We start from the raw sequence: 22025 nt of genomic DNA, 5'->3' as shown, positions 1-22025 counted from the left end.
GTCAAGGGAAGGGGAGGACGCGAGGGCCGGGGTGGGGCCGAAGGACCCGCGTGCAGAGGAGCCGCCCTTCCTCCCCCTAACGTGGCTCGCAGCCCCAGCCGCGGGGTCGGCTCTCGCCCGGGCCTGGCAGTGCCCTGGGATCCCGGGGGCCCGGAGGGGGAGGGGGGCGGGGGCCCAGGGCACGGAGCGAGGACGCGCCAAACTTAGGGGCGAGTTGTCCGGCTCTGGCCGCCGGCTTTGCAGCGGACAGGGTTCCTTCTTTCCCCGGGAACCAGGGCAGTAGTCGACAGTACTGTTTTAGATACTAATTTGATGCCTGCCCACCCCCCACCCCTCAGTCCCCAGCATCGCACGTTTGGGAAGATTTTCAGCATTGAGCACACAGGTCGGTCACAGGAATGGTTTGTGGATGGGGAAAGACCTGTACTCTGCAAGGTGTACCAACGTGCGTGTAGTTAATTTCGAGTTTCCATTTTCCAGTCATTTAGGAACCCAACAGGTATTTGAGCTATTTCGTTTCTTAGCTCTAGTGTGGAGAGCCCTTAAGTTTATCTCTGTCTCTTCAAGAATCATATTTTTATTTTTGGTTTGTTATTGTTTGGGGCTGTATGGGTGACTCACATGATTTTTTTCTTCCCTTTTCTTAATGTGTGGTGGGAATACAAATGGACTAAGGGAATATATTTGCCTTTGCAACTACTTACGGTTTTGTGAATAAAAGCTTCACGTAACCCCCGAAAAAAAAAATCACACAATAGGATAAATTTCAGTTGATGTTCTGTAAAGTATTAACAATTTTAACAGCAAGATTCTAAGGTCCAAACAGCTTTTCTAACTTCTATTTGCCTGGAAAGCCCACAATTTGTCCTTGAACTTCCTATCTTAATTTTGACATTGACCATGGTAAGAGGAGCTTGGATGACATCATTTGCTCCAGCCACAGTTCTGGTGTTCTGTGACAGAGAGCACCTCTCTCCAAAACGTTAAGGCCTGGGCCTGCCCTTGGACTTCTGCTGAGGCATTTCCAAGGATTTCTCTTAAGCAAAGTATTACGCTACATGCCAGGCAGTGCTGCAGTCCCTTCTTACATAAGTGAGCTTCAGGCTGGGTGTGCTTGGAGCGGTTAATATCAGAGAGTTTCCAGTCTCCCCCGGGGGTGGTGGTGGTTGGAGATTGGAGTTTGGAACAGAGTAAATTTGCAGCTTATATCGTCGTCTTGCATTTCTTTGCTGCTCAATTTTTTTTTCGAATGTCTTCTGCGTACCTTATCTGAAACTCACAGTGCCCTTGTAAAGCATGTAGGAAACCGAAAAGTCAGTTAACCAGCCATATACAGCTTACCAGTCACAGCATCCAAACTCCAACCTGGGCCTTCTGCTCTCGGCTCAGCATTTTTTTTGTTTGGTTAGTTTTTACTAAACTATGACATTTTATACAGCAGCGTTTCATTTGGCACATTTTACGGATGGTATGTCTTCTAAGCTACTCGTTTTTCTGTTCTTTTTGCCAACTCACATCTTGGCCTTGTCTTTGCTCGCACTGGGCCGGTGCTGTTCTTAAGGGTGAGGGCAGGAGAAAAGTCTTCCAAAGGAGGGTCTGTGGTTTGTATTTACGGACAGTCTGTGTCCTCTCCATTCATCTTCAGGAATAGCAGGTTTGACATCATTAGTCCAGGTATAATATTACTCCAGTCTTTACAAAGAAACTCAATTCAGGAGGAGAAATTGGAGAGTGTGGGTTTTGTGCATTTGCAGCAATCTGCTCATCACTGTACTTAGATGCAAAGGAGGAAGTGGAGTGGAATAGCTACCACTTAGCCCCCACTTCTTAAGCACCTACTGCTATATTCTAGGTACTGTGCTAGGTGCTTTACGTATATTACCTTGTTTCGTCCTGCCAGCAATCCTGGGAGGGAGGTGGTGTTGTGCCCATCATACAGTGGAGGAAACTGAGGTTTGGGGAATCATCCAGACAAATGTCAGTGCAAATCAGAACATCACTGCTGATGGGTCTGACTCCAGAACTCATTCCCTTTGCCATGTGCCAGACTGTGCCCCAGAGGAGCTATTGATAAATACAGGAACACTAAGCCCCTTGGTTTTCAGATATGGCTGTACATCAGAGCCATCTGGGGAGTTTCTATAAAATACAAATGTGAGGTTCCCCCCACACCACTGAGCACTGAGCTTAATTGGTCTGTAAGTGGAGCCCAGGCCTGGGTATTTCCTTTCTTTTCTTTCTTTCTTTTTCTTTTTTTTTTTTTTTTGGAGAGGGAAATGGGTAGAAAGAGGGAGAGGGAAAGAGAGAATCTTTTTTTAAAGATCTTATTTATTTACTTGACAGAGATCACAAGTAGGCAGAGAGAGAGGGGGAAGCAGGCTCCCTGCTGAGCAGAGAGCCCAATGTGGGGCTCGATCCCAGGACCCTGGGATCATGACCGGAGCCAAAGGAAGAGGCTTTAACCCACTGAGCCACCCAGGTGCCACGAGAATCTTTTTTTTTTTTAAAGATTTATTTATATATTTGAGAGAGAGAGAGAGTGCATGGGAGGGCAGAGTAAGAGGGGGAGAGAATATGAAGCAGACTCCCTGCTGAGCACGGAGCCTGATACAGGGCTTGATCTCCCAACCCCAAGATCATGACCTGAGCCAAAATCAAGAGTCAGGAGCACCTGGGTGGCTCAGTCAGTTAATCGTCTGCCTTCGGCTCAGGTCATGATCTCAGGGTCCTGGGATCGGGCCCCATGTCAGGCTCTCTGCTCAGTGGGGAGCCTGCTTCTCTCTCTCTCTCTCTGCAGCTTCCCCTGCTTGTGCGCGCTCTCTCTCTCTCTGTCAAATAAATAAAATCTTTAAAGAAACAAAACAAAACAAAAATCAAGAGTCAGCTACTTAACCAACTGAGCCACCCAGGGGCCCTGGTATTCTTTTTTTTTAAATGCTTAAATAAACTTCATATTGAAATATAATGTGAATTCAGAAATCGCACAAATTCTAAGTATATGGTTTGATTGAACCTTTACAAATTGAACACATCCATACAATCAGCACACCAATTGAGAAACACAACACTGTCATCCCCGGAAGCCGCCTTCCTGCCCCTTCCCAGTCACACCCCTCCCCAGTGGACCCCACTGCCCTGACTTCTAAGACAATAGAGTCATTTTTTTTTCTGTTTCGGCATATTATATGAGTGGCATCATATGGTAGGTACTCATTTGTATAAGGTTTCTTTCACTCAGGGTAACATTTGTACAAGTCCCCCATGTCGTGGGTCCGAACAGTTCATTCTCTTTATCACTGGTCATATCCCATCCTGTGGCTGTACCATCTTTTGTTTATCCGTCCACCTGCTGGTGGCCGTCCGGGTTGTTCCCAGCTTTGGGCTGCTGTGAACAGCGCCGCTGTGCGCCGTGCGTGTCTCGTGCCCGGCTTCTGGTGCTGGGTTTGTACATGGGAATGGAACTGCTAGGTCACGGGGTATGTCTGTGTTCGGCTTCAGTAGGTTCTGCCCAGCAGTTTCCCAGAGTCACCGTGTCTTGTAATTCATTTGTTTCTTGGAAGGTCCCCAAGTGATTCTAACGTGCAGCCAGATGCGAGAACCACGTCCATGGCTGATCTCGAATTCAGCCATCTCGCAACCGCCAGTGTCTGCCACCGAACTGAGAGCCGTAAAGAAAGAGATACCAAGCTTCCTCCAGAATCTCGGATCTTCTAGAAAATCTTCTCTGCTGGATCGGGCAGTTATCGTCTTCATTCCCATAAGCCTTTGTGCCAGGCTCTCTTCATGCTGGCGGGCCACTCCTGATAGGGATCTGTGGACACATCTATCTCTCTCCTAAGTCTCGGCACTTCTCAAAGGCAGGAAGCTGAGTTTGATCATTCTTAAAATGCCAGCATTCAATATAACATGGGCCCCTAGTAGGTACTCAGTAAATGTTTAGTGGCTAAATGACCAGTAGCACGAGTGAGTGGCAAGGGAAGGTCTGGACTGTAGAAGAGATGGCTGCCGCCCGCCCGCCCGCCCGCGTGTCCCCCCCCCCCCCGCCCCAATCTTGGCACCAAGGCTTTGGCACTTTATTCCCGGGAGACTGCCTCAGGATCTCACTTGAAGCCTAACGACTTTTACTTATCTAAGCATGTTGGAATTATGGGTAATCTGGTTGCTCATCCCCAGACGGATTAGAAACAGAAAATTAGATTAGATGAGATAAGGTATGTGGAAGCACTTATCTGAGGTGGTGAGAGCAGGGTGCCGGGGAGCGGTTTAGCGTGGCCCTGGAAGCACGGGCCAGACCCCCACGCCCCCGACCCCTCGCCAGGTGGAACCGGCAGCTCAACGCAGCCCTGCCTCGCTTCCGGCATGGTGGAGATAAGAAATGTTAAAATGTGCAGAAACACTTATTTTTTTTTAAAGATTTTATTTATTTATTTGACAGAGAGAGATCACAAGTAGGCAGAGAGGCAGGCAGAGAGAGAGGAGGAAGCAGGCTCCCTGCTGAGCAGAGAGCCCGATGTGGGACTCGATCCCAGGACCCCGAGATCATGACCCGAGCCGAAGGCAGCAGCTTAACCCACTGAGCCACCCAGGCGCCCCGTTGTGCAGAAACATTTAAAGATTAAATGTCTTGTGGGGGGGCTGGATAGTGGGCTCGGTTAGGCGCCTGGCTTTTGGTTTCGGCTTGGGTTGTGATCTCAGGGTTGTGCAATTGAGCCCCGCGCTGGGCTTTGCACTCAGCAAAGAGTCCGCGGGAGATTCTCTCTCCCTCTTCCTTTGCCCACCTCCCCTCCAAGGGACATGCTTTCTCTGTCTCTCTCAAATAAATAAAATCTCTTTTAAAATTTTATTTTTAAAGAGATTTTATTTATTGGGGGGAGAGAAAGAGTGAGAAAAAGAGAGAGGGACGGCATGAGCAGAGAGAGGGAGAAGCAGGCTCCCTGCTGAGCAGGGAGCCCGATGCGGGGCTCGATCCCAGGATCCCGGGATCATGAACTGAGCTGAAGGCAGATGCTTAATGGACTGAACCACCCAGGCGCCCTAAATAAAATCTTTAACCAAAATAAAATGTCTTGTCTGAGTTGGGCCGCTGATGTAGAATTGGACCATAGGTAATTAGGTAATCTTATGTAAATTGGCCAGAAGTCTCACTGATAACATCAATAGTCAGTTAACTCATATTTTGCACGTTTTATGTATTATATACTGCATTCTTACAATGAAGTAAGCTAGAGAAGAAAATGTTATTAAGAACTCATAAGGAAGAGAAAAATGCATGTATAGTACTGTGTTGTGTTTATTGAAAAAAACCCATGTGTCAGTGGACCTGCACAGTTCAAACCCATATTGTTCAAGGGTCAACAGTACTTAAAAAGAAAAAAAAAACCCATCTTTCATGAAATTTTATCTCTATCTCTTCTGCTGCTTGCCCAGAGTAGAGTAAATGTTGTTGACATCCTTTTTTTTTTTTAAAGATTTTATTCAGGCAGAGAGAGAGAGAGAGGGAAGCAGGCTCCCCGCTGAGCAGAGAGCCCGGTGTGGGGCTCGATCCCAGGACCCTGAGATCATGACCTGAGCTGAAGGCAGAGGCTTAACCCACTGAGACACCCAGGCGCCCTGTTGTTGATATCCTTGAACCCCGCCTCATCCCATTGTGCTAACGGGACCTTAAAAGCATCTAGCAGTATAGCCTGAGAAGCAGCCCTTTCTTTCTTGTCTGCATCACAGTTGTGGTCAATGGAGGGAGGGAATCCTGCTGTTCGTCCAACCTTGGCAGATCCAACTGGAAACTAACCAGCTAATTTCTGGACCCAAATGGTAGAGAGAAAGTTCAGCTCATCTGGGACTCCGCTTCATGCCATACTAAGCAGGCTAGCGAGGCTTGGACAGAGTGGCGGAAGATGAAAAAGCACAGGCGGGGTAAATATGCAAATTTGCATTTCCTTTAACAAGCCCCAGTGCTTTGCAGATAGAAAAGGGGAATTGCTTCTCCATTTTGTATGTATAAATGGTTGGGATTCGCCCGAGGCAAATGGCCTGTCCCACAACCTACTTCTTGTTCTCCCCATGCCCACTCCATGTTGGACAATTCTGCTTTTTCCCAGCTGGGATACGATGTTCACTACCATGCATTTTGAGGTTTGGAAGGGTGTGGTACTGTGGACGGGGTTGCCGGTTATATTTGCTTTTTCCACTGCTCGCAAATCATAGCTCTTAGGCTCTTAGGCTTTGCTTTCTGTACTCCGCCCTAGAGGCCTCTTCCAGCTCCTTCTGGTGTAGCTCCTTGTGCTACAGAACAGGCTTTTAGCCAGAAGAACAGTGTCCCTGGGTAAACTCAAGTGTATCGGGCTTTTCTAAAAAGGAAACTCTGTATTGTCGCGCCAGCGCCCCTCCAGCAGATGTAGTGGCTGACTCTTGCTGATGATGTACGTTTCATTTTCTGATCAGGTGCTCTGTCCTAATTCCAGCCAAGTGCCCGTGTGAGTGAGTAACGCTGGTGTTGCCACATATGGGCAGTCCGTCAGCCTGGAGAGGGAGCAACAGAAAAAGAAAGGGGCAGGTTTTTTATCACTGCTTTTGCTCTCCTGCCTTATTCTGCTGATAGTTATTTCTGCTTCTTATTTCGGACTCTCCCCGTCTCTGCGTGCACACACGTATTCGTGCTCCCGTTAAGAATTATGGGCTAAAAATGAATGAATATTTTGCTTTGTTAGCATTTTGGTGTGCATGGCATTAACACTTGCCCACCGATGGGCCCTAAGGGAAGTTCAGTGAACCTGGAGTCCTCTGGGACACCAGGTTCTTTCTCCAGCGTCTGTCATATCTTGTTCACCCAGACTTTGGCGTCCTGAAACAGAATGCCTAATTATTCCTGGACAACTTTGAAGTTTATATTGGACTGTAGTGTTATTTGACTCTTGAGTAATATTGGGATGAGCCCTTTACTAAAAGTAGATTAGTGTGTCATTTTTGTTTTTATTCCTTTTTCAAAGATCGATCGATCGATCGATTTGAGAGACGGAGAGCACGCGTGTGTGCATGTGAGTTGGGGGAGGGGCAGAGGGAGAGAGAGAGAGAAAAAATCGCACGATCCTGAGATCATGACCTGAGCCCAAATCAAGAGGCGGCTGCTTAACCAACTGAGCCACCCAGGCGCCCCTGGTGTGTCATTTTTAGATGTGATCGGGCTCTTCGGTCGTACTGTTTTGACTGCAGAACATTCGTTGATTAAATGAATAGCACAGTCGTGAATCCCAGAATAGGCAGACTTCTCTAGGCTTGTATTTGCATACAGTATCTAGGTTGATACTCCTTCCCAATTTGAAAAAAAATGGCTACTATATATTTTTGTTCCAGAGACAGAGTTTAGGTCTTGAAGAATATGTACACAAAGAAGAGAAAATTTTGCCTTGACGTTGTCCCAGAAAACACGCAGATTAGGAATTACTTAGGCCCATTCCCAATCTTGTCCCACACGAAGAGGTACATTTTATTCCCATCACTGCATCTGGGAAAAGAAGATTCAGACTTCTAGACCTCCTGGAATGAAGTGTTTTTAGAAGGTGCATTTCCGTTCAGGATGTGGGTTTCCCATAGATAAGTGTGTCCACGTCATTGGTTCGCAAATTCGTGGATTGTGCCTGTGTTCGAGGACGCTTCTAGTTTCAAGTACACGTATATGAGACTGGAAGAATTGTCCATACATTTTAATACGTTGAATACATTTACAAATCAACAATTAATTTGCATTTAAAACAACAGCTGACTGGTGTCTTCACTCGGGACAGTGGCCTATCAGAATGAAGGCAAAGTGAAATGTTGTATTTATTTCCTGTTTTGTTGCTGACCGTAGAGTACTGTTAGGAAGGCCAGAGGTCCCATCTGAAGAAGTCACCTGAGGCCAGGAAGAGCTGGCACAGGTTCAAATCCATGAAGACGGGCTGAGAGGGGCAAGGTCAAGCAGCAGAAACCAGACACCGAAGCTGGGAGCCAAAGGCAGGCCTTGGAAAAGTTTGGGTGGCATGGAGTTGGGATCCCAGGCCATTGGGACCCAGTGGGTGGCAGCGGGGAGGACAGGGAGCAGAGGAACAGGCAGTGTGGACAGTGGTCCTACTGAATCCGGTGATTAAACAGCGCACTTGGAAACATGTCAGAAAGGTTCCGCCCCCTTCTTTGCGGACCATCTGTACGTTGTGTAGGTGACAGGCATGAACTGTAACCCATGCATTCGGGTTTTCTGGAACTGGGCTGAGTACTGACATGCTCAGGTTGGATGAGCGCATTTGCTTGTGGGTTGTGCTTCTCAGCTTGTCTCTCATTTCCCATCACCGCTGCGCTCTGACTCACTGATGGCCTCCCACATGTCATTAGGTGGCTCAGCTGCAGCTTTCACTTCTCCCAAAGGTGCACGGAGGTTTGGGTCTCAGCTTGTACATTTTTGTCTCCCGAGAGCCGGAGGAAGTGGCCATTTGCTAGTTTGGTTTGCTGAGTTGAATACTTACAGTGTCTGACAGTTTCAATTTCCTTTCTCATAGGTATTCGATCCTGATGACCTTTATTCAGGGGTCAACTTCTCCAAGGTCCTGAGCACACTTTTAGCTGTCAACAAGGCAACAGAAGGTAAGCAGGCTTTGTGATTCATGAGTGGCGCGTGACATGTTTGGATCCATGGGCTTCTCATTCCCCTAGGAGCCAGCTGTGGCCAGGACGGTTTGATCGGGGCACATTTCTCCTCTCCTGGCAAATAAATCCCAGTGGGGGTCAGATGCCTTAATTGTCCATGGAGTAGGATTTTAACACGCCTCTCACAGATGTTACTGCAACGCCCTTCATATAAGGATAAGAACCAAGAAGCTGTTTTGTTCAAAGCTGTGGAATAAGCCCCTGAGTATATAACAAGACAGAAAAGGAAAAGGAAGACAAGTTCTCTTTTTCATAAACTTCACAGAAGATAGCTGTTACTTCCCTGTCCCCCCTACTGACATGTTTTTCTCAGATTTTTGTATGTGTCTCTCCATGCAAAGGAAGCCATCAGTAAACTTGCACTGGAAATGAAACCTCAGGTTCATAGTGAATGGAAAAAAATCCATTTTTTATTATTATTTAAACGTTTAATAGCCAGCACATTGGAGGTACTGAATATAAATCTTAAAGAATGTAAAGAAAACGTGGATATCTTGGAGTACAACTTCACTCCTTCTGCGGGACAGTGTCTTCTTACCTACAGCTGGATGGAAATCACCAGAATTAAAATGCGTTGAGCCAAAAAAAAAAAAATTGCACTGAGCCCTTACCATGGGTGTAAACAATTCTAAGAACCATCGGTGGGCTCATCTTTGAAATAATTCTAGGGGTAGGTATTATTATTAGGTCCCTATGACAGATAAGGGAAGTCAGGCCCCCAGTTACCCAGTTAGCAAGTGGCAGAGCCGGGATTCAGACCTGCATCAGATGGAGCCCCGACCCTTAACGCCGGAGCATGGCTCTTGGGGTTCAGACTGTTGGAAAGTCAACAGGCTGTGTGCCCAGCACTGCCAAGCGCCACAAAGGACATGTAAGATACAGTCCCCGCCCTTGAGAAAATGTCTATTTAGGAAGGCTCCACTTCCCCACGTGAGACGATTGGCGAACAAGAGCAGACAGTGTAGTCAATGCCAAAGCTATCAAGTAATTACCGTTTTAGTCAAAAGAGCTGTACATAATAGCAATAAGTGTAAAAATACTTCTCTGGAGTTGTTCTTTTGCTATTTGGGAAAAAAAAATGCTTTTGAGCCATTGCAAGGCGCGTAGCAGAAAGTACAGCTAATTCAAGGAACTATATTTAACACACACGACAAGCACCCAGGGCTGGGCAGGGAGGATCGTGTAATTCTAACATTATGCCACACAAATTATACGTTCTTTTGCCAAACTCTGCTAGCAGGTTTTACAGTCTCTTCCCTTGCCACAGATATTTATAAAATATAAGGAAGTGAAAGTTAAAACATCAAGGAAATTACTTGGATACTGAGCTTGTCGCCTAGGGAATGTTTGGGCTCTAGACTTTTGCAGTTTATGTCTTTTAAAAATAAATGGAGAGGAAAAGAACCCTCATTTGAATTTGTCAAGAAGCTAGCTCCTCTCTTTAGCACGCTGTCAGCATACGGAAAACATCCAGCTCAGCGCTGGTCTGATCGAATTTCACGAGGGTTCAAGGAAGAGAAGATTCTTGAATTTGAGTTTTTCAAGGAAGGATCCTCGGTGTCAAGATTGCAGCTCTCCCAGACACACATTCTCTCTCCGATTCTCCTTCTCCCGGGCTCCCACCCCACCGACCGCCCCCCCTTCCCCAGCCCCAGGCTGGTCACAGACGCCTCTCATGCTGCTGCCTACGAGGCGGAGAACCACCCAGTTAAGGGCCAAAACACAAAGAGAGAAGTTTGAAATATTTCAAAGTAATAAGAGCCACAAACAGCTGTTTGGTACCCAATATAGTTCTGCCTTGGATAACAGGGCATACTGTTGCCACTGGTTCAAGAGGGGCCAGTGGTAGGGAAATGGGTTAAGCGAAAATGTGGCTTTGTCGCTGTTTTTCATTCTACTGGACGGCGATGGCCAGTAAGGTTACGCAGGAGGAAGCGGGCGGCCGGCATGGAGAGGGCGGGTGCGGCGAAATGAAATGCACTTGGCACGTCCCTAGCCGCAACCGTGAGGAGGACGGCCCCGGGAGCCTTTGATGATGTCCCACGAAAGACGGCGTGCTCTGTAGCTGTGTTTCGGACAGGAGCAGTTCCCTTTACCTTGCCTTTTCTTCTTTTCACAGATCAGCTCTCAGAAAGACCATGTGGACGTTCCTCTTCTCTTAGCGCTGCTAATAGTTCTCAGACGAACCCGCAGGGAGCGGTGGTTAGCGCACCTCCAGGCCCGCAAAGGCAGTCCAAGGCAGTGGTAAGCACAGAACCCGATTCCCCTTGCCCGTTCTAAGATCCGTCACATGAGATCCCCTGGCCCGGTTTCAGCTGCCTTGGTGGTGAGACAGCTGGCCTCTGTGTTGGGGGCTTCACCCCCAGAACAACTCTGAAACCCGGCTGCCAGTTCAGGCCTGTGGGCCAGAGGGTCAGAAACTTGGGGGTTGAAGCCCTGGAGTTCTTCTCCTTCCTCGAGCCAAGTGAATCCTTTCCCGCAGAAGGCTCTGCCAATGGAAGTCACTGGAACTACATCCTGATGGCGGTTTCAGTCCTCGTCTCTTACTTGTTTTCATCATCGTGATCGTCATTTGAGTTTTTCTCTTTGCATTCCTGGGGGGCCTGTGAGGAGCTCCCGCATTGGCTGTACCCCGTTGTCTTTGCATTTGGTCTTAATGGGAGCGTTTATCGGGGAGGAACTGCCTGTCTTGTGCTCATTAGAGACTTTGTTCCCTGTCAGAAGCCACCCACTTGCTTTAAGCCATCAAGAGCTCTTGCTTCCAAAGCGCTTTAACTACTTCCAAACTGCTTAACCTTTTGAGATCACGATCCCTTTGAGGAGCCGATGAACACGACGGTTCCACAGCCCTGGGACCCTCTCAGATTGTACGTAGAATCTCCTGCCTCTGAACTTCCGGGGGTGTGTTTTGGGTAAAGGTCAGTTGTGCTCATCAGCTTCTCGAAGGCGCCCATGACAGCTTAACGACTCCCCACTCAGGTAACGAGGGGGTATTTGGTGTTTGCCAATGACTAAATCTTAGCCAATTTAAGATATTCTTAGCAATGGGGAGGTGGGTGGCAGATTTTATGGATAGATTAGTACCTAATCTTGGCTGTGTAATTGTGTAAGACCGTGTCTGTGTGTTGGGTAGAGGCGGCTCATTTAAATAAGTACCTTCAGATAATTGGTGAGGGAGAGGGAGTTGAGAGCTGTGACCCCCCCCCTTCAAAATACATATTCTTACGAATGCAGGTTACATGCCCTTCCGAGGGGCTTACTAACCTCGCCTCCCCCAGCCACCTCCCACCCCGTCCCACTCCTCAGCTAAAAATTCAAAACTGAGGGAGACCTGGGGTTTCACTTTACTGGCCTCCATTCATTTAATTTCTGCCCCTGCCCCATTTAGGGGGCCGCTTAATCTGGTGTGGCTTTTGTTTCTCTAGGAGATGACGGAAAATGGAAGCCATCAGTTGATAGTAAAGGCAAGATTCAACTTTAAGCAGACAAATGAAGACGAACTGTCGGTTTGTAAAGGGGACATCATTTATGTCACCAGAGTTGAAGAAGGAGGCTGGTGGGAAGGCACATTAAATGGCAGAACAGGCTGGTTCCCTAGTAATTATGTCCGAGAAATTAAATCCAGTGGTAAGTAGATCTTTTAAAAGCCTGTTTGAGTGTGACTCTTGTACTTTCTTATGTTCCTACGGCGACACTGGTCGTTTTACTGGGTTCCCAGAAACTATTTGTATTTGCGCGTGCATGCCAACAGTAAGGGTGGGAGAGAACTGGGGGAGAAAAATCTGTGATCAGATATTTTGAAACAGTGTTGTATTTAGATTACATCAAGGCAGCAAAAACCTAAAAAAGCCAAAGAATTCAAAGCTTAGACAACTGTTCTACCTTAGCTATGTCCCTTTCTGTTCACTAATTCTAGCCCGTGGAAGACAGTGCACAGTCCTTCCTGCGGCTCCAAGACTCACCATGGTAGAACACAATAATAAGAGAGGCCATGTGCTAACTTCCTTTTTTTAGCCCTAAACTCTTTAAGCAGACCTAAGTCTAAATGCCTCCGGGATGTGTTTGAGAAATAACAATAGTAGGGCTGCAAGCTGTCTGGCTGCTTTTATTCTGAAGAAGATTTTCCTTAACTCGTTGGGTACTGCTAACTGCTTATCCTCTTTCATAATAATATCCAGAGAATGCAATCTAATAATTCTTTAGTAGTCCTTCTAGAACTTTCTTAGGTAACTTCCTTGCTTTTTTATTATTTAAGAAAGTAGGCCCTGCCTCTATTACCAAAGACCCCTGATGTATAAAGATATACACAATGCAGATAACATAGTGTTCACTTATTCACGTTATTATATCTCCTTACTTCCCCCAAATATTCACCCAAGTGTTCCTTTGAGTGGTTAGCTCCTCAGTGCATTTTTTTTCTTTCCTAGATGTCTTTATTGTTTTCTTAATGCCTCAAAATTAATATTATTAATGACTGTAATTATAGGCTCACTGTAAATGAATTAAAACATTACAGAGATATATAATGTAGATAATACGAATCTTCTTTGCACCCTCCCCCAGATAACCACTGTTTGGAGTTTGGTTATTTTTTTTAAAGAATTTATTATTTGACAGAGAGAGAGACAGCGAGAGAGGCAACACAAGCAGAGGGAGCAGGAGAGGGAGAAGCAGGCTTCCTGCTGAGCAGGGAGCCTGAGCCTGAGGCAGGGCTCCATCCCAGGACCCTGGGATCATGACCTGAGCCAAAGGCAGCCGCCTAATTACTGAGCCACCCAGGCACCCCTGTTTGGAGTTTTTTTCCCCTAAAGCATTTAAGAGAAAGTTTAGTTTGCATACTTTTTGTATTGTGTGTTCATTTAAGGGTGGCAGGGGTCTGGGAGAGGGCATCTCCTTTAATGGAATAAACGTTTACTAACAGATTTATAATTACATGTGTATGTGTAGACTTCTTAGTGCTTTTTAAAGATTTTATTTTTAAGTAATATCTATACCCAACATGGGGCTTGAACTCACAACCTCAAGATCAAGAGTCACAGGCTTTACTGACTGAGCCCACCGGGCGCCCCTTATCACTTTTCATTACTGGGATCACGACGACGTTTTTCCTGAGCCCTGAAATATTCTTCCGCGCCTTGCTTGGAATTTCCTTGGTTTTGACCATCCTTGCAGCTGATTCTTACCCCTTGCTACAGCTTTCAGTTACTGTGAGCTGGTGGTCAGGGTCTCCAACTTTCCAGACCACACTAGCTTTGTTCCTTGATTCCGAGTCTTCATCCGCAAAATTAAAAGCCACAGCACTTGCTGCCTTGCCTGGGAATCCCAAGCATTGTTGGGAGGACCCGGGAAGTGGGCAGACAGCATGCCTTCACGGTCGTGTCCCTCACTGACATGCCTCGTAGAATAGTCTGGCTGTTGGTCCCAGGCTTTGGACCCTTCCCTTCAAGTTTATCATAGATTCTCTTTGGTTTGGAGATCAGTTAAGGACTCATATGGTAAGCTCTGGCTATGATCTGAGCACCTAGGTAACCCTTAGAAGTGTCTTACCCACCCGTCAGGGATAGGTTTAAACTCAGTAACCAGAGTGATTCTTTCAAAACAGAACTTGGGTGATGGCTCCCCATCTGAAAAAGGGTAGAAGCCAAGGTCATCTCACTACTCCACGAGGTCCTCCAGGATTTGGCTTGCTGTTGCCCCTCTGCCGTCCTCTCTGATCTTTTTCCTGACTGGGTCTTTCCCATCTTTGTCAGGAGATGGTTGACTCATGCTGAACTCCATTAATAGAGAAGAGAGGATGAGGAGGGAGTGTGTGTGTGTGTGTTGGGTGGGTGGTCAGCACCGAAGAGGAGGACTTGCTTTGGACATGGGGGTAGAGGTGCCACAGAGTCGTAGTTTGGATGGTTTCTAGCAGGTAGTTTTCCCCTAGGGATGTAGGGTCCGGGGGAGAGCGAAAGGCTAGAGATGAAACCGACAAAAAGTGATGATGAGGTGGAAACTCCGGAGCGGATCGTCAGTGGATGGGGGGGTGCGCTGTGCATGGAGAGATCCGAAGAGGCTTCACGGAGGAGGCAGGCTTTGAGCTGAGCGCTCAAAGACATGGAGGCTATGGGTAGGGGCAGATGAGAAGACAAGCCAAGTCATAGTGATTGGTGGGGACAGGACAAAGGCCACACAAGTTCGATGCCGTGCTGTTTCGTGCTTGGTCTAGAAAATACCTGTCAATTTTTTCATTTCTTTCCGCGAAGCTCATACTGATGTATAAGCTGAGGAAAGGAGGTTTGTCTTTAAGGAATTTTTTAAAAAAATGATTCATAGATGAAATGCATCTTTCCTAGAAGCGAAACTGCCCATTTCGAGTTTTAAACCTGGTGGCCACACAACCTTGCCGGTCATCGATGCAGTTGAATCAGGCATGGAACTAAAGGACTCCCGTGATCTCTGTCTACTTATGATTGGGTCAGACGTGTAACACAGAGGTCACTCAAATAGTCCGCGATTGTGACGGAATCACTCATGGTAGCCTTGGGTACCTCCCGCTCATTTAGGCCGACTTTGCCCATTCCTTTGTGTTGTCTTAAAAACAAAAGCAACCAACCCTAGCCCTGGGCAAACCCTGGCCCTGCAGATTGTAGGGCTGTGGGAATGCTGTGCACAGTTTCCTTCCCTGGAGCCTGTCGCCTGACAAGAGCACTTTGTGCTCTGCTAAATGCCCTCGGGGAGTGGCATTTTAAGTTTTAGATTCCGCTGTAGCTTTTGTCTAGGAGATAATTATGGCCAAAACCCTGGGGGCAACTTCTTTCCTCTGTTCAGGAAGAGGCTGCTTTCAGAGGTCTCATGGAGCCACCGATCTTCTATAGTAGAAAGTTCAGAAATAGCAAATTTGAGTATGTCACGCACGCACACGCGTAACTCCTTTCAACGGGAGCTTGAGGTTGAAGGTACAGTAGGCTTTTGTGACCATGAGGGTAAAAGCCTCTCACCAAGGATGATGGAACCTGGACGGTGGGTGACATTATGAAGCCGTCGTTCCCAGTCCTGCTTGCGTACCTCTCAATTTCTTGTTGCATGAGAAAAATAAACCCTAATGTGAACAAAAGTATTTTTTTCCGAAAGATTTTGTTTCATGAAAAATACATGTATGAATAAATTAGTCATGATATAAGCTACAGAAGCTTTCTTTTTTTTTTTTTTAAAGATTTTATTTATTAATTTTGACAGAGAGAGATCACAAGTAGGCAGAGAGGCAGGCAGAGAGAGTGAGAGGGAAGCAGGCTCCCTTCAGTGCAGAGAGCCCGACGTGGGACTCGATCCCAGGACCCTGAGATCATGACCTGAGCCGAAGGCAGCGGCTTAAACCACTGAGCCACCCAGGCGCCCTACAGAAGCTTTCTTAAGGGCCTTTGCTCCTCTGTGTGGGTCAGATACGTTATAAATAAGAAAATTAGGCACTGATACAATTTTCAGTCCTTTACTTAAATATCAGCAGTGACCTATAAAGTAACATGTTATTTATACCTTAGAGAAATTTCTGCCAGTGCATCAGGAACATGATGACTTTTCTCTCTTTTTCATTTTTGTTTTTGTTACTTAGGGAAGAGCTAAGGATTCTGTTAACTTGGCATTAAAATTTTCCTGGCAGAGTTTCCATGCCAAGGAAGTATTGAAGCAAGTATGATCAGAACAGATATTTTAGGCAAATTGTGTCTTCTCTCACTGGTTCAGTGAAAGGGTCATTAAATCCTTCTTCTAAAACTTCTTATTAGCAGGTAAATATAGATATCAAATGCGGAGATTAGGTAGCATTCTAATTAAATTTGTATTAAGGCAGATTAAGAAATGGCTCTTCCTACTGATTATAAACCAAAACCAGGATTGAGCTTTATATTTAGATTCCTGTTGTAGTCCCCTGGGTACGTCCCATGGATGTTTTGTATCCAGAGAAACAAGTTGTCACTAGATGTCTTTTTGTCCAGTGTCCACCACAGGCAGTAGGATTGGGCGCACCAGCAAGGGAGGGGAAGGAACCCGAGGTTAGTTGGAAAGGGATCTTTACATCAGGATTAGGAGGGTTTCTTAGGGCTTTGTCTGTGTGATTTGCTGCTGTTCGAGTTCTCATATGCCAGATAACCCATCTGAATTCTTCTCTACACTGAGTGATGTCAGTGATGGGATTGGATTGAGGAAGAGCATGAGAGAGACCACCTTGCCTTGTCCCTGACCTTAGTGGCGCACGCTTGGCCTTCGGTCTTGAGCCCTTTCTCTTAAACGCTAGCTGTGGGTTTGGGGTAGATGTTCTTTATTGACTTGAAGGCGTTCCAATTCATTCCTGTTTTGGGGGACTTGGGGGGTTGGGAGTTTTATTCCCCTTGAATGAGTATTGAGTTTTGTCAAGTGCTTTTTCCACATTGATTGATATTATTACCATGGGATGTTTCTTTTTAGAGTATTGATATTGTGGGTCATGTTGATTGATTTTTGAATATATAGCCAACCTTGCATCCCTGGGATGAGTTCCGAGGTCTACAGTGCTTTAAAAATATTGCTGAATTTTATTTGCTAACATCTTGTTAAGGGTTTATCTACATCTATATTCATGAGGCCATTGGTCTGCAGTTTTCTTTTTTTAGACTCTCTGTCTGGCTTCAGGATCAGTGTGAGAGTGACTTCATAAAATGAGTTGGAAGCCTATCCCTCCTCTCATTTTCTCTAAGACATCATGAAGAATTGGTATTGCCTCTTCCTGAAACATTTGGTAGCATTCTCCGGTGAAACCATACAGGCCTGGAGAGTTCTTTTTCGTGAGTTTTAAATTTAGAAATTCAATTTCCTTAATAGTTATAAGGCTCCTCAAATGGTCCATTTCCTATTGGGTAAGTCATGATAGTTCTTGTTTTCTGAAGAGTTGGTCCATTTCACATCTAATTATCGAATGTCTATGTGTAGAGTTGCTCAGAGTATGACTTTATCATCTTTTTTATGTCTCCGGGGGCTGTAGTGATATCCCGTTTGACTCCTGACATTGGTAATTCGTGTCTTCTCTCTCTTTTTTCCCCTCTGTCAGTCTTGCTAGAGGTTAGACAATGTTACTGATCTTACCAAAGCACCAGCTCTGTCTTCGCATCACGTTCGGCCACCGAGGAATCTCCAGACTGGCCACTTCCTTCCTTTCGATTCATGTCTCTCCATTCTACTTGACATACTTAACATTTTGTTTCAACTACCATCACCCATTCCGGTGGCCCTTCCTTCCCTCTTCTGTTTCTTGGCAGGCTCTTCATTACTGTTTACCTTCCTTTTCAGCCTGGCTTTTGGAAGGTGATCACATCTTGCTGGTATCTCCAGAAGGTCTCATTTTTATCAAGACTGGCTTACATCATCGCACAAAGTTTCTGTGCATTCTAAGTAGAACCATTATCGCTACACTAGAGAAAACTTGCTTGATTAAAAAACCCAAAAGACCCGGTAGCGGTCACTTTCGAGTATGTCTAAGAGCACAACACCGTGGCAGACTGGAAGGCACAGCACACTGGGCGGTGCAATGTCTGGTTCAAGTCCTGGCTCAGCCCCTGCCAGTCTCAGATGTAGGCAAGGTGCCTCCGCGTTGCTCTGCTTTGCCCAGTTAGGCCCTGTGAAGCCACCAGGTAGATCTGAGATCTTGAAATAGCGTAAAGCTCCCAGAAACTGGCTATGCCCCACTTGTCATCACTTGGAAGTGACAGAATTGGCCCAGATTGCTGCCTTTTGGTCTTATTTTCCCTCAACCCAGCATGGCCCAGCTGGACAATTCACTGTCACAGGAACAGTCCTTCCTTGAGCATTGCTGTTTCTACAGCTGTGCTTCTGGAATCTTCCCTGCCTGGAAAACTCTTCTACTATTTTCTCTCCTGGTTTGAATTCTCACCACCCTCCAGGACTAAATCAAGTGCCCCCATAAGGCACCTGGGTGGCTCAGTCAGTTAAGCCTCTGCCTTTGGCTCAGGTCATGACCCCAGGGTTCTGGAATCAAGCCCTGCATCAGGCTCCCTACTCAGCGGGGAGTCTGCTTCTTACTTTCCCTCTCCCCCTCCCCACACATGTGTTCTTTCTCTCACTTGCTCTGTCTCTCTCAGATAAATAAACAAAATCTTTAAAAAAGTGTCCCCTGCCTAGCAAAGTCTTCCCTGACCATCCCAGCTCAAACTGATCGTCGCTCTGAAGTCCCATAGGAATCACTGCCAGTACCATCGACCGAAGCCTTCAGTAGCTTTCTGTCTGGACATCATATGGGTCAGGAGTGCAGGCTGTTCTTTAAGCACATACCTGGGCTTCAGTCTTAGCTCTGCCGTTCCAAGATATGTGACCTTGGGCAACTGACTTCATCTCCCTGACCTCAGTGACCTCTTCTGCAAAATGAGATCCTCTCTGCCTGACAAGGCTGTTGTGAGAATCAAATAAAATGTCTTAAAAGCTACTAAGTACCAAATAAATATAAAGGATTTTTAAAAAAGATTTTATGTCTTTATTTGGCACAGCGAGAGAGGGAACACAAGTAGGGAGAGTGGGAGAGGGAGAAGCAGGCTTCCTGCTGAGCAGACAGCCCGATGTGGGCCTCGATCCCAGGACCCTGGGATCATGACCTAAGCCGAAGGCAGACGCTTAACGACTGAGCCATCCAGGCGCCCAAGGATATTTTTAAAAATTAGTATTCAGTTAATTAACATAGAACGTATCATTGGTTTCAGAGGTAGAGGTCATCTTATATAATACCCAGTGTTCATTATATCACATAAAGGATATTTTTAATATAATAATAATTAAAAGCCAAGGATAGATGAAAAAATATTCATGAAATAACATTGTGCTAGGCGAATTATAGAGGAGCACTTGGCTGGCTCATTTGGTAGAACGTGCAACTCTTAATCTTGGGATCTTGACTTCAAGACCCACCTTGGGAACAGAGATCGCATAAAAGAATGAAAAAAAAATGTTGTTAGGAGAATTACAAAACTATAAGTAAAATAAGAAAGATCCCTGGGTGTGTGTGTGTGTGTGTGTGTGTGTGTGTGTGTGTTCACAAATACACATATAAAAAGAATGGGAGGCATATTTTATAATGTTACTCTAATGATGGTTAGCTCTGAGTGATGGGCTAATCATTGGTTTTTATTTTCTTTTCTAAAATTTGCATTTTTTAGGGTGGGGCTGTAATAGATTTAAAACGAGAAAGTATTTTTCAAAAAGGAAAATCAAGCATGATGATATCTTATCGTTTGGTTATTTATATATACTCCGCCATGCTTCAGAAAGAGTTTAAAGCATCATATAATACAGCAAGATAGAAATGGAACATACAACAAAGTGAGCAAAGGAGAAAATGAGGATAGGATAGAAAAGATCACCATCTTGTATTTATCTTAAGTGGTTTTTTTTAAAGAAAGAATGTATTAGGATGTCTCTTAGTCATGAATTTGAAAGGTAAGAGTAACTTTGTAAAAGAAAGCATTTCATCGCTGAGTGTCATGATATTAAAATGATACATCAAAGAAACAAGAATTTCCTGCTAGTTTTCAGTGTGTTAGAGATTCTGATTATTTTATTTTTGGCACAGTAGAGCCCCAACAAATGATGGTTGCTATTCTCTATATTGTATTAGACTCGTGTAATAACTTACAAGTTACAAATATGTATATTTGGTTAGCGTTGGCTTTGCTTATCTGTTTTGAGTAAGTTGAGTGGAGAGACAGACTCCAGTAAATAAACATGTCCAAGTGGAGAGAAATTCTTGCCCTGGCCCTGCCACTCATTAGCTAGGGCTGGTTTTTCTTTTTTAATTTAAATTCAATTAGCTATCATTAGTATTTGATATAATCGATGATTTCATCGGTTGCATATACCACCCAGTGCTCATCACACCACGTGCCCTCCCCAATGTCCACCACCCATTACCCACCTGCCCTCCAGCAACCCTCCGTTTGTTTCCTGGAGTCAACTCAGGGATTGAGGGGGCCTGGACAAGGTCTAACTTGGACCATCTAGAGTTTAGTAAAGTTAGAGTTTTACTTGTCGAGGAACGTACATTTCCACTCCTCCTTCCATTTGACAATAGTAGGTTAGTTGACCGACATTATAAAAGTGTTCCTCTTAGCCTTCTATGTTATTAACATAATTTAAATGTCTTTTTCGCAGAGAGACCTCTGTCCCCCAAGGCTGTCAAAGGATTTGAAACTACTCCGCTTACCAAGAACTATTATACTGTGGTGAGTGTTCAGATCATAACCAAAGAATTTCTTGCCTGTCTCTATTGGACTCTTTTCCCCGGCTGAGCCACTGATGTGTTGAGGTGGCGTGGGAGACTGGGTAAGCTATTGCAAGGGTCTGGTGTCTCCTTATAGGCCTCAGACAGATGGCTAGAAGTTTTGCCTTCCCTGTGCCGCAAGATTCAAAGGTGGTTCAGAGATGGAGAGCAAGGTCCATTAAACAGTGCCAAAAGAGACATCGGTTCACATGGAGGCGTTACAGGGAAATTCGGAAGGTAGACGTAGCCTTACCAGATATTTAGAAGGCGAATTCCCAAGTTCCTCTAAGCAGTAAGTTTTAAGTGATTACATCCTGTGATTTTATTTTGGAATCAATCAATCTGTTATGATGTCCTCGGAAATATTATCAACCTTGTGTTCGAGGACAGCCTGAAGGGAAGACTGCCCTTTGGCACAGAGGGAGGAATGGAATGGCTCTGGCTTGAACACAGATATGTCAAAATCTATTAGCTATAAATAGGGCCTGTGCAGGATTCAAAATAAGTTCCCATTTGAAAAAAAAATCATGTTATTCTCCTTAATCTTCTCTCTGCTTTCCTTCATGTCTCCTTTCCAGACTTGGCCCAATCACTAATGAAAAGGTCGAGCCATCCTAACCTCTAAGTTTTCCTGTCTGGTAGCTTTGTCGTCGTCTGCCAGCTCGGCTGAAATAGTGTCACTTTTCATCCAGTGTTGGATGTGCGTTGGGATGGCATCCTCCTTTCATTTTGCACGTGGATAGTTTTTAAACATCTCTATACGTCGCTTTTCAAAAGACAGAATAGCGCTCTTTAGTGAATTTGCTCCACAATGATGACATGAGCAGTAGTTGGTGTGAAAACCCAGGAAGGAGCTTGCTTCATAGTGACATGGACAATAATCTTAGGGGACAGTTTTTTTTTTTTTTTTTAGATTTTATTTATTTATTTGACAGACAGAGATCACAAGTAGGCAGAGAGGTAGGCAGAGAGGGAGGAGGAAGCAGGCTCCCTGCCGAGCAGAGAGCCTGATGCGGGGCTCCATCCCAGGACCCTGGGATCACAACCTGAGCTGAAGGCAGAGGCTTTAACCCAC

The 22025-nt window shown here is 45.6% G+C and overlaps 1 protein-coding gene across 6 annotated transcripts in view; it reads left to right on the top strand.

Annotated features, from left to right (window-relative positions):
* Positions 1–22025, top strand: part of ARHGEF6 (Rac/Cdc42 guanine nucleotide exchange factor 6) — an 85235-nt gene that overhangs the window by 11519 nt on the left and 51691 nt on the right. For all 6 annotated transcript variants that reach the window (XM_045995144.1, XM_045995145.1, XM_045995142.1 and 3 more), the window contains 4 exons: positions 8529–8613; positions 10796–10920; positions 12102–12303; positions 20842–20912. In XM_045995144.1, coding sequence (XP_045851100.1) covers positions 8529–8613; positions 10796–10920; positions 12102–12303; positions 20842–20912 — 483 coding nt within the window. The remainder of the gene's footprint in view (positions 1–8528; positions 8614–10795; positions 10921–12101; positions 12304–20841; positions 20913–22025) is intronic.

The sequence above is a fragment of the Meles meles genome, chromosome X, assembly GCF_922984935.1.
Source record: "Meles meles chromosome X, mMelMel3.1 paternal haplotype, whole genome shotgun sequence".
NCBI lineage: Eukaryota > Metazoa > Chordata > Mammalia > Carnivora > Mustelidae > Meles > Meles meles.
The sequence above is the reverse complement of the archived record's forward strand: the minus strand, read 5'-3'. Positions and strand labels throughout refer to the sequence as shown.